General features: G+C 44.2%; 6 protein-coding genes across 6 annotated transcripts in view; 2 read left to right on the top strand and 4 right to left on the bottom strand.

Moving 5' to 3' along the window:
- Positions 1-1,046, bottom strand: part of LOC128256865 (low-density lipoprotein receptor-related protein 1) — a 59,976-nt gene extending 58,930 nt beyond the window's left edge. The window contains 1 exon segment of the mRNA XM_052987557.1: positions 399-1,046. Coding sequence (XP_052843517.1) covers positions 399-570 — 172 coding nt within the window. The 5' untranslated portion in view covers positions 571-1,046.
- Positions 1,047-1,564: 518 nt separating this feature from the next.
- On the top strand, positions 1,565-2,857 carry LOC128256870 (succinate dehydrogenase assembly factor 2-A, mitochondrial). The gene is made up of 3 exons (XM_052987562.1): positions 1,565-1,725; positions 1,819-2,009; positions 2,245-2,857. Exons 1-3 carry the CDS (start codon positions 1,708-1,710, stop codon positions 2,519-2,521), a joined length of 486 nt encoding a protein of 161 aa, XP_052843522.1. The 5' UTR covers positions 1,565-1,707; the 3' UTR covers positions 2,522-2,857.
- LOC128256867 (DNA mismatch repair protein Mlh1) lies at positions 2,769-4,997 on the bottom strand. Its single transcript, XM_052987559.1, has 2 exons — positions 4,098-4,997; positions 2,769-4,039 (listed from the first exon to the last, which is right to left on the bottom strand). The coding sequence occupies exons 1-2, from the start codon at positions 4,912-4,914 to the stop codon at positions 2,859-2,861; spliced, it is 1,998 nt and encodes a 665-aa protein (XP_052843519.1). The 5' UTR covers positions 4,915-4,997; the 3' UTR covers positions 2,769-2,858.
- A 406-nt stretch (positions 4,998-5,403) lies between these two features.
- LOC128256868 (poly [ADP-ribose] polymerase tankyrase) lies at positions 5,404-7,589 on the bottom strand. The gene is made up of 5 exons (XM_052987560.1): positions 7,394-7,589; positions 6,447-7,330; positions 6,318-6,380; positions 6,066-6,261; positions 5,404-6,006 (listed from the first exon to the last, which is right to left on the bottom strand). The coding sequence occupies exons 1-5, from the start codon at positions 7,472-7,474 to the stop codon at positions 5,848-5,850; spliced, it is 1,383 nt and encodes a 460-aa protein (XP_052843520.1). The 5' UTR covers positions 7,475-7,589; the 3' UTR covers positions 5,404-5,847.
- Positions 7,590-7,807: 218 nt separating this feature from the next.
- Positions 7,808-10,759, bottom strand: LOC128256866 (probable ATP-dependent RNA helicase DDX27). The gene is made up of 5 exons (XM_052987558.1): positions 10,571-10,759; positions 9,687-10,511; positions 8,751-9,483; positions 8,145-8,688; positions 7,808-8,082 (listed from the first exon to the last, which is right to left on the bottom strand). The coding sequence occupies exons 1-5, from the start codon at positions 10,670-10,672 to the stop codon at positions 7,929-7,931; spliced, it is 2,358 nt and encodes a 785-aa protein (XP_052843518.1). The 5' UTR covers positions 10,673-10,759; the 3' UTR covers positions 7,808-7,928.
- A 215-nt stretch (positions 10,760-10,974) lies between these two features.
- Positions 10,975-11,674, top strand: LOC128256871 (uncharacterized). Its single transcript, XM_052987563.1, has 2 exons — positions 10,975-11,091; positions 11,153-11,674. Exons 1-2 carry the CDS (start codon positions 11,057-11,059, stop codon positions 11,592-11,594), a joined length of 477 nt encoding a protein of 158 aa, XP_052843523.1. The 5' UTR covers positions 10,975-11,056; the 3' UTR covers positions 11,595-11,674.
- Positions 11,675-12,258: the final 584 nt, after the last annotated feature.

Here is a 12,258-nt window from a genome sequence, read left to right as displayed (position 1 = left end):
AACCCGCAAAAAAGCGACAAAAATGTTTTGCATATGCACTTGTTTTTCTTTCTATTTTTCATTTGTTTTGCGGCATTTTTGCGAGCGAGGAAAGGAAACCAAGGAATTTGCATAACAAAGTGAATGAAGGCTGGCGGGGGAGGGGTGACACACAGACACACAAAAAACCAATGAAAAAAACCGAGAGACAAAGAGACAGACAGAGAGAGAGCAGTTGTTATTTTTGGCACAGCCAGAGGTGGCGGAAGGGGGATACAGGGGAGTAGGAAGAAGTCAGGTTAATGCACCGCAGATTAACAACAATTAAGATCCGAGCGAGCGAGAGCCAAGAGGTGCAAAGAGCGAAGAGCGAAGAGAGCCAGAGATGCTGGCGGGTCGGACTGAGATAGCACACGTACCTTTTTCTGGAAGGGGACGCAAAGTGGGGAACTCCTGTTGCTCCTGCCACTGAATTTTCCTGTAGCCGTTGCTACTGCGACTATTGATGCGACCACTGCTGTTGCTGCTGCATCTTTCCACGGCGACCAACAACAACAGCAAAAACACCCACGAATTCGCTGTCGCCGGCATTTTGCCGCTGGCCGCTCTCCTCACACACACACACACTGCTTTCCTTTTTGTTGTTGTTTAGCCTTCCGTTTTGTTTTCCTTTTACACAAAAACAACACAACACTCACACAGAGGCACACACACACCAACACACGCGAAAACCGGGGGTGGCAAGGAAATCCACAAAACAGGTAACTTTTTTATTCAGATTTCCGTTCAAAAACATGCATTTTGTTTGTTTACTTTTTGGGCGCTAACAATTCGCTGCATAAGAACACTGCGCTTAATTCACTTCTCAAATCCTCATGCCGAGGGCCTCTCTTTACTTATCCGCGAAACGCGATGGAACAAAACAAACATCCATCAACTCATAATATTTTAGCCGGCTGTTTACCCGAAGCGACGTAAATTTCTGATTTTTTCTCTGATTTCCTCCGCAGCAGCGCGGCACAACCGCTCGTTTCAAAAAGTTTCCGTTTTCTGCGTTTCTTCCTCAATCGGTCTCGGTTTGCTGCAAAGCGGAGCTAAAAAAAAAAAGGTTGGTATGGTATTTTTCGTGGCCGCTGCCACGGTCACACCAGCGGTGCTCTGGTAATGTTAAAGTTAACATTCCTGTAAGTTAAATATCGTTATATATTTTCTTACATTGTTTTGAAAAATGCACCAAGAGATTGCCGAGTTTTGTCTTAAATCGTAGAAACTTAAAAAAATAAAATATAAAATATAATTTTTGTGGAAATCTTTGAACTTCAGATAAAGTAAAGAGAACTGTAATTAAAACAACACTGTTTAAAACAACACTGATGCAAAAAGCAAAAACAACAATCATTTACAATAAGAAATTAAACTTAAATATTAATATAATAAAAAATGTGAAAAGCTAACCTACAACATTAAGAAGTTTGGACATAAGCCAACAAAACAGAAACATTTAACCATCCCCAAAAATATGTGTCTTCAAAATAAAAAATAAATGAGGTTTGGAACTTTACTAAAATGCGCAATTACGCTTTTTGTCGTATTTTAGTCACAAACTGAAGAGCCGGCAGTTGTCAAAATATTTTGATTTTTCAAATTGTTTCAAAATCCAATAAAAAGCCAAAAACATCACAGATCTTAAAATTGTATAAATTCTGCAAGGCGCTGCTTGGCATTAAAATGTTTCGCCAACTAAGGGTAAGCTCTTGAAATTTCCATTATACGGTTGCATAATAATGCATATTGATGCATTTTTTCCGTATATCTATTTATATTTTTGCAAATACCTAGATGACAATGGATATTTCGGGTTGGATATTCCTTCCGTGGAGACGCTCAGCTTCGAATCTGAAGGATTTTCCGCCGCCGCCGCTGTCCAGCACTTTCGGCGATGTGATTGTGGACTACGAGGACCCGGATTACCTTCCGTTGCCGGAGTATCCTATGCGTCCCAACGAGCCGTTGGATATTCGAAAGCAGCGGTAAGTACAACATTAAGACTTGTTTATTTGAGGCATTAATTTATTTTAATATTTATACAGAATCCTTTAATAAAAATTCTGGAATTTTAACTTAACTAAGTACTATTAAATTCGTAAAACTATATTAGATATATTCGGATTAAATATAAAAAATTTTAAACCTCCAAAACTATGCCAATTATAAGAAGACATTTTAAAGCTTACAACAATAACCCAGTTTCCTAATACCTTCCAGACTTTTGTATCAATCTCGCAAGCGCGGAATGCTGGAGAACGACCTGCTCCTGAGCACCTTTGCGGCCAAGCACCTCCAAAACTTCAGCGCCGAGCAGACGGCTCTGTACGATCAGTTGATTAACGGAGTGACTAACGATTGGGACATCTACTACTGGGCCACCGATGTGAAGCCCACGCCCAAAGAGTACGACACGGAGATCATGGGGCTATTGAAGGAGCACGTAAAGAATGCCGAGAGAGTAACACGTCTCCGCCAGCCGGATCTAAATACCTAATTATAGATATTCATGAATAGCTCATATTTATAGTTGATTACTTTGTAAATTCAATGATCCAGGAGATCAAAATAGATATTATTTGTTGCATGTCCATTATATTGCACAATATGGCAGTACAATCAGAAAGTTTTCATAGTTCCTTGAAGTCCAAAAATTTGAGTCCTCAAATTTGTTGTTATATTGACTTAATTTGGCAACCAATGAAAAATTTTTAAAATAAAACAATATCCGAAAAATAGTTAAATCTGTTGTGATCCAGGAGATCTAATCTTTAAGCATACGTACATTATATTCATTTAAAAAAAAAGGATTAAAGCATTGTTAAAAAGCCCAGCTAACACCTTTCAAAAACTTTGTACAGTGTTGGCAAATTAGTAAGCTCGTAGATTTGATCCTTGAGACGTGGTGGTGGTAGAAGATACTTTTTAAAGGCCGGAAACAGAACATGCTCCATGGTCCACCTGGGATGTGCCGCAGCCGAACCTTCGCGCCAATCCATTTGCGAGTAAAAGCGAGCAGTTTCCCTGCAGAAAGTCTCGAAACAGCGCGCCTCCTGTTCCCAATCCACTTCGGTGGCCAAGCGGAGCAGATAAACCGGCAGGTGAGCCACGTTGGGTCGATGCTGGGGAACCAGACTGGGCAGAGATTCGAGCTGACCCTCCTCCGAAATGCGCAGTCCAAAATATTCACGCATTATAGGCGCCTTTCTCAGCAGGATCTCCACAGCACTGAACGCCAGTTCAGTTTTATCCCCATCCTCGGACGTCCAGCCGGCGGCCTCACTTTCCAGGGAGAGCATTAGGAGCTCCTTGAGCGGAAGCGGCGGATTCATTGTGATCTGCGAACAATTCTGGAACTCGTAGATCAGCCGCTGGTAGAAGAGTTCCTCACTAAAAGAGCGAGTGTTGCAGAGATAAAGGTGCGTTTCATGCTGGAACAGAGCCCGCCTTTCATCTACACAACCCACATAGACCATGTTTTTGAGAGTGCTCCGCAATTGGACGCTGCACTGCCTCTCCACTCGCTGTCTCATGTCCAAAACGCTGCTAAGTCGCACCTCCCGGGACTTCTTGGCCGCAGTGACACGAAAACTCTCCTCTGGCAGCGATGGTCTCTCCTCCTGGGAGGAACTGGAGGACACACCAGAGTCGGATTTCGCCAGAGGCGCCAGGAACTTGTCCAGCTTCTGCTCACTGGCATCGGTGCGCACCATTTCCTTGGGATATATGCGCTGGGTTCTATCCGCCGACTGTGTTTCATCCAGATCTGGGGCACCTGGGAGACGCAGCTGTTTGTAGAAGGTCCTCGTGGAATTGCTGCCCAGCAGACGGGCTTCCACCTGCTGCTTGATCCGCTCTACGATCTCATCCTGGTAGAGAAAGTGCACCTCGTGCTTGGTGGGATGGACATTCACGTCCAGATTCTGGGGTGGCAGTGTGAGGCTCATGTAGATAAAGGGATGGTGGCCACGTGGCAGGTAGGTGGCGTACACAGAGTCCACAGCGGTCTTGAGTGCTGGCAGATCAGGAAGGATTAGTTATTTGTCTAAAAAGGAAATTACACGATCACTCACCCGGCGACTCAACTAGTCGCTGGTTGATGAACAGCAGCATCTGACTCTTCTTGGCCGAAAAGTTGACCTGTGTGATGAGGCAGTCGGCCTCGAACTTGAACACCTCATCCCGGTGGTTAAACTCCAGCAGCTCCTTGGAAATGGCCGCGCCATAGATAATACGTATGTTTTCGGCCCGGGAACTGGCCACCGGAGTCCTCAAAGCGGGCTGTGCCTCACCCTGTTTGCGGAGCGTGAACCCCACCCGGGGATTGTGGACAGCGTATCTGGCCAGGACATCGGACAGCCGCTGGAACTCCTCGGCCGGCGAACGGAGCGCCTGTCTCCTTTGCGGCATGTTGTAGAACAGATCCTCGATGCTGATGATTGTGCCCTGGTTGCCGGCACAGGGTTTCGGCGCTCCCTGCAGTTTGCCATCCGCGTAGGTGGCCTTGTATCCGCACTTCTCCTTGGCCGTCTTGGTCTGGATGCTCAAGTGGGCCACATGGCTGATGCTGGCCAGCGCCTCTCCTCTGAAGCCGAACGTGGCTATCTGGGCCAAGTCCTCGAAGCGGGCCAGCTTGGAGGTAGTGAAGCGCTCGCAGACGATCTCTAGGTCCTCGCGCCGTATCCCGGTGCCATTGTCCTGGATCTGGAGGAGCTTCAAGCCGCCGGCCTTCACCTGCACCTGGATGTGACTCGATTGGGCGTCCAAGCTGTTCTCGAGCAACTCTTTTAAGGCGTTGGCGGGTCGCTGGATGATCTCGCCGGCGGCTATGCGGTTGACCACCACCTCGTCGAGCTTCCGGATGACGCCCGGCTCCAAGTGTACCGACATGGCGCCAAGTCTTCAATGTAAACACTTTAAAAAATGTTTTGTTTACGTTTTTGGCAGTAAAGGCGGCATCGATTAAATGGCTCCATCTACTTTCGATAAAAAACGCATCCTGATATCGATAACCGCCAAGTACAAAATAAAAAAAAATCAATTTTCAACAAATTTTAATGAATTTCTAGTTTTTTCATGAACTCCTCAATATTTTGTAAAATATTTACAATCGTTTTAGGATGCTCCAAAACTTCCTAGAATTTTCTCGTATATCAGTAGTCCCAATTTATAAAATTGTATATTAAATTAATTAGCCTTAATATTAAACCAAGTATGAGAATAAGATTATCTAAAAATTAGTTTTCGCCACTTTTCAAATTAAAGAATCAATTTTTCCTATGGTAGCTTTATGATATAGTTAAGCCATACAAAACTGAAATATTAATTATACAAAGTTTTCAATTAGTTGATAACAATTCGTTTATTAATCGGTTGATCAAAATAATATTAGTGTTTGGTTACATTCGTTATAACATTGGTCTACTTTATAGTGGGTTTCGAAATTAACAAAAGTTTTTTTTTTTAGAAAATCGCTTTCTTCTCAGGTAGTTTTATGAATTTCAGGTAACATTTTATCCATTGCTTTTAAAATTCAAATGTAACAAATATATATATATATTTTTTTCTTGTGTGATTTGAGATTATATGTTTCTCAGCATTTGGTTGTTTATTATCCAGATAAACTCTTAATCTTTAGGTAACTCTTTATAAATTTCGATTCATATGATATTCGAGATAAACTTAAACACTTTTCTTTCAACTACAACTATTTTGATTTGCAAAAACCAATGAATTTTGAAAATTCATTCAGCGCTAACGAAAACAACGTGTTTTGTGCAGCAAAATGCTTAAATAGAAAATGGAAATGTTCTGCTACGAATACTATGAGAACCATTTGCACTTTAGGCAAATGAAAACTGAGATTCCGAGGATAATGGTGGTGTACTTAAAGTAGTTGCGCACCTTCTTGCGCTTTCGCTCGGCGAGGATTTCGTTGAAGTCGATGAACAGGGGATTCTGAGTGGGGCTGAACGAACCGAGCTGTAAAAATAGTTAATAAAAGTAAGGATGTTTCTAAATTTATGCTATTAAAAACCTACATATTTAACGGTCTTTGTCATTTGGTTGAGTACGTCGCGATATCCCTGCAGGTTGCTCTTAATTGTGGCCAACTGCGTCTCCGAAAGATGCCCCAGTTGGTTTTCCTTCTGGTTCATTAAGATAAATCGCAAAGAGGCCTGAATAATGACCAACTGCTGTAGGTGATTGGCGGCAATCATCAGAATCTCATAGAAGCTGGAAGAGATTTTATGGATTAACTGGGATTATTGTGTTAGCAATGGCACACCCACTTGTCCATGCCATTCTGTTTGACTCGAGCTATCGACTTGTTGGACCAATGATGAAGGTGGAAGCTGCAAGTAGATACAAGTTAAGGTAATATAAAATCAAATATTTTGAAACCACTAGAATCCTCTTACTCCAAAATGCCTTTTAAGATCTTGTTGCGGTAGATGGGATACTCGATGCCCACCTTGCGGAGCGATTGTTCATCCATGACCAGGAACTCGGCCAGCGAGATCCGCGCAATGGCAAAGTGTTGCACCATATTGCCCACATTGATGGACTGCAGGATGCCGTTCAGCTCCTGGAAATACTCTGGACAGTCGCTTTTAAGGAAGATGCGTGGTATGTGATCCCTCAGTGTGTTGTAGCCCAGAAAGTGGGTGGGCACCAGATAGGTGGAGGCTGGGCGCGGCAGGATCTCCAGCAGATCGTAGTAGCCATGGCACTCGGCCACCTGGGTGGGCGTGTATCCTTTGTTGTTCGCGATCGTGGCATTCACGCCCGCCTCCACCAGCAGCTTCACCACCTCCACGTGATTCTTTTCGATGGCATGGAAGATGGGCGTGCAGCCTTGATTATCCACAGCATCGAAGCTAACGTCCTTGATCAGGAGACGCACAACGCCGGTGAATCCCTTCTGGCAGGCGAACATAAAGGGTGTCATTCCAAATCTATCGGATACATTGACCACCGCACCATGGCGCAGGAGCAGACCCACTATTTTCTCCGCCAAATAGGGATCCTTGTGGTGGCAATCGCAGGCCGTCATCAGCGGCGTCATGGAGTCCAGCTGCTTGTTAACATTGGCCTGCTTCTTCTCCACCAGCCATTCAACCATTTCGTAGTGTCCCTCGCGACAGGCGATCATCAGCACGTTGGGTCCACCCCGAACATTCTGGTCCACATGGAAGACGAGCCGGCGCATCTCCTCCTGCACCGTTTCCAGATTTCCATCGAGCACCGCATTGTAAAGCTTTTGCTCTGGATCCACATAGGGAGCGGGTTTCGAGCGTTTTATCTGGAGGAGAACAAAAGAGGCTACTGAGGCGCCATTCATGTAGTGGCCCAAAGGAGCACTCACCTCATCCGAGAAGTAGAAGCCATCGTAGCTGCTGTCCGAGTCGGAATCCCGGGGAGGACCGTAGGTACGCTGGAAGCTCATCTTTCTTGGCTTTAGATAAATGCAAATTTGGAAGACCTAACACATTGTTGTGGTCAAAATCAGGAGAAACGCGAAAGGAACAAAAGGGCAAAGCAAAATTGGTGATGGCAATGCCGTTTTGCAAAGCTTAATTCACTATCGATTAATACCGATAGTTCATTGGCGCGTTTTTTAAACAATACGGTTATAGATAACCAATATAGTTACTTTCTTGATTTTAAGTTTTATCAGTTTAATACTTATTCGAATTTTCTGATATATATATATTTCAAATTCAAAATTTATTTATTTATTTATTTTTACCGAAAAAAATATTTGTTACTTTTTAGGGTCAAATTGCTGATATAAAAACCATTTATTAATTGTACTTTAAACAATTCAAGGTCTAAAGGAAGCCAAAGTTTTATTTTACAAGTTTACGAGCTGACATTACATACAACTATATTTTGTACGTCTACTTCTTTTTATCCTTTTTGGTGTATCGTGGTCCTCCAAAACTCTTTCCCTTGTTGAACTTATTCTTGCCCGCCTTGTTTGTGATCTTTACGCTGCTGGCCTTTTTCTTGGCCGCAATCTTGGTCATCTTCTTGTGCCGATTGGCCTCAGATCTAAGGAAAAGGGGAATTAATTATTACAACCGTTAAAATAAATAAAAGACTATACCACTCACCTTAAACGCAGTGCTCCACCACGACTAACATCGGTCAAATCATTGGTGAAAGCAGATTGGGCACCTCGTCGCTTGGGTTTGCCGTCGGAGGCACCGCCCTTGTGGGCTTCTGTGGCAGCTCCCAGTTTGCCCGGACGCTTGCGCAGCTTGGCCATCTTGGCCCGCACCAGCGACACCTTCTCGATCTCCTTCATGGCCCGCTCCTTGGCCAGTTGCTCGGGCGTCTTCTTTCGGGGCTCCTCCTTCTTCTTCTTGTTCCGCTTTGCCTCCAGTTCCTTGACCGGTGGTCCATCTTCGCCATCACCTCCGTACTCAGGTCGCTTACGCTTTCCGGCCGTTTTACCCTTGCCCTTTCCACCAGCTGGCTTCTCCTCGTCACCCGTTGTCAAAGCTAGACGATCCTTCTCAGCCTCGCGCTGCTGCTTCGTCTGGAACCAGCCACGTCGCTCGTTGGACTGGCCCAGCAGCTTGCGCTCCGTTTTGGAAAGCTGCTGCTCCGTCTTGGCCAGCTGCCGTTCTGCCTGCTCCTCGTCCAGAATGTTTTCTAAAGAAAATAAGACAATTACAATCTAAAAAACCAAGAAATATGCTTTTCAGAGTACTTACGAATCTCCGGCTCCAGACCCGTGAGCTTGTTTCGGTACTTCTCAATGATCTCCGGCGGAATAATACGATTCTTGATGGTGCTCTCGGCATTCTTGATGATGTCCTTGACTATCTTACGTTCCTTTTCGCCGGCGAGCGAAACTGAGATACCAGCACGTCCAGCACGAGCCGTACGACCTACACGATGGATGTAGTGTTCTGTGGTGATGGGCATCACAAAATTTATGACAGTCTTCACGCCCACAATATCCAGACCACGAGCAGCCACATCGGTGGCAATCAACACATCGATCTGCTCTTCCTTGAACTTTTTGAGGGACTCCAGACGCTGCTGCTGGGTAAGATTACCATGCAGTTCACCAGCTCGAACGCCCAGGAGACCCAGCAAAATGTGCAATCGATGGGCCTGCTTCTTGGTCTGCACAAACACCATGCAGTGGTCGTGGAAGGTTCGGCAAATCAAGCTGGCCAGAATGGGCTCCCGATCGCCCTCCTTATCTTCACGTATGCGAATGAATTCCTGGCGCAGATTAAAGGCCACCTGCTGGTTGTTGTTCACGAACACTTTCACGGGCTTGTCCAACGAAACAGCGGCCAGATCTTTGACCTGCTCGCTCATTGTGGCGGAGAATAACATGGTTTGCCGTGTCTTGCAGCAGGAGTTGATGATCTCCTTCATCTGTTCGGCGAAGTACTCGTCCAGCATACGATCTGCCTCGTCCAGAATGAGCACCTGTTAAAGATTTGCAAAAAAAAGTCATTTAATAAAAGAGAATATGTGGGATACAAGTAGAAAAAACTTAAGGGTCAGCTTGCTTCTGCCGCGCAGAAACAAGTACCAGAGTTTTCCTCTTAGCTCTGGATGGAGCTCAGAGCGCAAGGATGGAGAATCATCATAAACAAGGTATTATAGTTAAATACTACCGATTTGCTCACCTCAATGGAATCCAAAGTGAAACTGGGCGTGTTTTTAATGTGATCAATGAGACGACCTGGCGTGGCAATCACAATGTCGGGATTCTGGCGCAGTACCGCCTCCTGGGCCTTGACATCCAGACCGCCGATGGCCAGGCCGACATCTATGCTGGTGAACTGACACAGCTGCTTGGTCACCTGGTAGACCTGGGCGCCCAACTCACGGGTGGGCACTAGAACCAGTACCCTGGTTATGGCCTTGTTGTTCAGAGGACGATAGAGCAAACGTTCAAGGGTAGGCAACATGTAGGCTGCCGTTTTGCCCGTTCCCGTGGCGGCGCAGCCACAGATGTCACGTCCCAGCAGAGCCACCGGAATCGTGGAGGCCTGGATGGGCGTAGGATAAATGTAGCTCAGCACTCCGATGGCTCGCATCAGGGGACGGGACAGATTCATCTGGTAGAAGGAGGTGATCTGCTCATTGGCCTCCACAGTGTCGTCAAACTGCATCTTTTCGCCCTCCTCCTCCTCTTCCTCCTCGCCGGCCTTCTTTTTCTTGTTCTTGGACTGTTTCTTCTCGCGAAGCCGAAGGTTGTCATGCTTCAGTTCATCCTCGGAAAGATCTATCTCACTTCCATCGCTCTGCTCGGCGGCCACTGCGTCGGCGCCACCTCGCTTCTGCAAACGTGCGGCAATCTTGTCGTCGGTCTTTGTGCGGGCCTTCCGCTTCACATACTTCATAAGATCGTCCCAGGTGTCCTGGTTGTACTCCTTCACCGAGGACACGAACTCAAAGCCCTTTTCAAACTCGGTCACCTTCTTGTGTCTCAGTTTGGTGGGTTGGTACTGTTGAAAAAATACTCTTATTCAGTTTGGATTCGTTTTTAAAATAATGATTAACCCACTTCCACTTCCGCATCGGAATCCTCCGACAGGTTCTCCACCTCGGCATCATCCTCGATGGTGCCTATTAAGTCCAGGTTCTTGGTTGCACCCATTTTGTGCATTTATTAACTAATTAAAACTCCAGCGCGTGTTTACAATTCGAACACACGTGTAGCGGTCGGCTGGTGGTGTGAGAATTTGTGGTCTAATCATCGTTTACAAATATCGGTTGCTACAAAAAAAAAATGATCTGATTATATTATAAGTGTAATTTACAAACAACTTTCTTTTCTTTATATATATGTCAGTGTGAATATTTTGTATATTAAAAGCTATGTGATATAAAACATTACATAAAAAATAATATTTTTATTAAATTAAACATCGATATACCGTTAAACTTTTTGCCGGCAATAACTGGCTCTACCGCTTGCACATCTCTAACTCCACTCGAACAGCTGTTTAACCAATTTTGTTATGAAATTTGTTTGAGTTAAACATTGAAAATGCTGCGTTTACTGACAAAAACAAAAGTCCTGCGGTTAGTTATTTTAAGTAAACAACTATAATATATTAACGGTGATAATTTATGGATTTTGCAGGCAACTGGTGCCACCAACAGGCGCTACTTCGGCGGTATCCCGCTTCTATGCTAAAAGCCAGGGAGCAGCTGGCAAAAAACCGCAGGAGGACACAGTCAGCAACGAGCCCATACAGTTCTTCGGCAGCCAGGCGGCCACTTGGCGGGCGAAGGACACCAGGAGCGGCGGAAGCGATGAATCCCTGTGGTACCAGCCCTACGTGATCTCCGCCAGCTTGGCCGTATTCCTCCTGTACTTCTGCGCCCTGCGCGAAGAGAGCGACATCGATCTGCGGCTGGAGGGCAACCTGTACGACCATGTGAGCGGTTTGGAGGAGGTCCAACTGACGGTCAACTACAAGTACAACAAGGAGCACGGACTGGACACCAAGGAGCAGGAGCAGAGGCTCAGGGAGCTGGGCGTCGATCTAGGCCAGTTGGATGCCAAATTGGCCGCCCAATAGTCTTAGAATTGGTTAAATATACGTTTTTTGTTTCGTTAAGTGAACAAGTTGGTTAAAATTAAACTTTTTAGCAACTGAAAGGAACGTTGTCTATGATACAGAGGCAGAGGTTGAATTCAGTTTCTTAAAAAAATAAAAAAATTGATATTTGTAATCAATTAAGCTGGGAACAAAATATATTTTGTAAGTTTTTGTTTTAAACCATATATGGACTTACATTTGTCTTTTTTTCAATAATTCTTAAAAGAATGTATTATTAAAAAAGATTGTTGTGATTTCCATTTTAATCCCTGATATATTTATTAAACAGGTATAAATGTTTGAAATATTAAGCTAAATTATAGATAATAAAATAACTTAAATTCAAGCTTAATTTCCTTAGTTATTTTCAATCCTTAATTGCATAATTTTCTCAATTTCTATCCTTGAAACATAAAACAAGAATACGCAGCATTACAAGTTTTTAATTTAGTATTAAACTTTAAAAATATAAATCTAAGTTTAAAAGAATTAAAATACAAGCCTTATGCTTTATTTCTTATTGCAATATTAAGCAAGAAAAGTTTAAGGTGTATACAAATTTGAAGCTTAAGATAAGATTATTAAAATTGTAATTCAAACTTAAATTTATTTGAACGGATATTTCCAAACTGCCATCACTGAG

The sequence above is a fragment of the Drosophila gunungcola genome (genome assembly GCF_025200985.1).
Source record: "Drosophila gunungcola strain Sukarami chromosome 2R unlocalized genomic scaffold, Dgunungcola_SK_2 000030F, whole genome shotgun sequence".
NCBI lineage: Eukaryota > Metazoa > Arthropoda > Insecta > Diptera > Drosophilidae > Drosophila > Drosophila gunungcola.
Note: the sequence above shows the minus strand (reverse complement) of the source record. Positions and strands in the feature narration are given on the sequence as shown.

Bases quoted from the DNA above. Each gene is read 5' to 3' on its own strand.
- LOC128256870 (XM_052987562.1), top strand. The intron at 2,010-2,244 runs GTAAGTACAACA...AATACCTTCCAG, and splicing joins TTGGATATTCGAAAGCAGCG to ACTTTTGTATCAATCTCGCA.
- LOC128256867 (XM_052987559.1), bottom strand. From the start codon at position 4,914: ATGTCGGTACACTTGGAGCCGGGCGTCATCCGGAAGCTCGACGAGGTG. The intron at 4,040-4,097 runs GTGAGTGATCGT...CTGATCTGCCAG, and splicing joins GCGACTAGTTGAGTCGCCGG to CACTCAAGACCGCTGTGGAC.
- LOC128256868 (XM_052987560.1), bottom strand. From the start codon at position 7,474: ATGAGCTTCCAGCGTACCTACGGTCCTCCCCGGGATTCCGACTCGGAC. The intron at 6,381-6,446 runs GTAAGAGGATTC...ATCTACTTGCAG, and splicing joins ATCTTAAAAGGCATTTTGGA to CTTCCACCTTCATCATTGGT. The intron at 6,262-6,317 runs GTGGGTGTGCCA...AATCTCTTCCAG, and splicing joins AAACAGAATGGCATGGACAA to CTTCTATGAGATTCTGATGA.
- LOC128256866 (XM_052987558.1), bottom strand. From the start codon at position 10,672: ATGCACAAAATGGGTGCAACCAAGAACCTGGACTTAATAGGCACCATC. The intron at 9,484-9,686 runs GTGAGCAAATCG...AATCTTTAACAG, and splicing joins TCACTTTGGATTCCATTGAG to GTGCTCATTCTGGACGAGGC. The intron at 8,689-8,750 runs GTAAGTACTCTG...TATTTTCTTTAG, and splicing joins GGGTCTGGAGCCGGAGATTC to AAAACATTCTGGACGAGGAG.
- LOC128256871 (XM_052987563.1), top strand. From the start codon at position 11,057: ATGCTGCGTTTACTGACAAAAACAAAAGTCCTGCG. The intron at 11,092-11,152 runs GTTAGTTATTTT...TGGATTTTGCAG, and splicing joins ACAAAAACAAAAGTCCTGCG to GCAACTGGTGCCACCAACAG.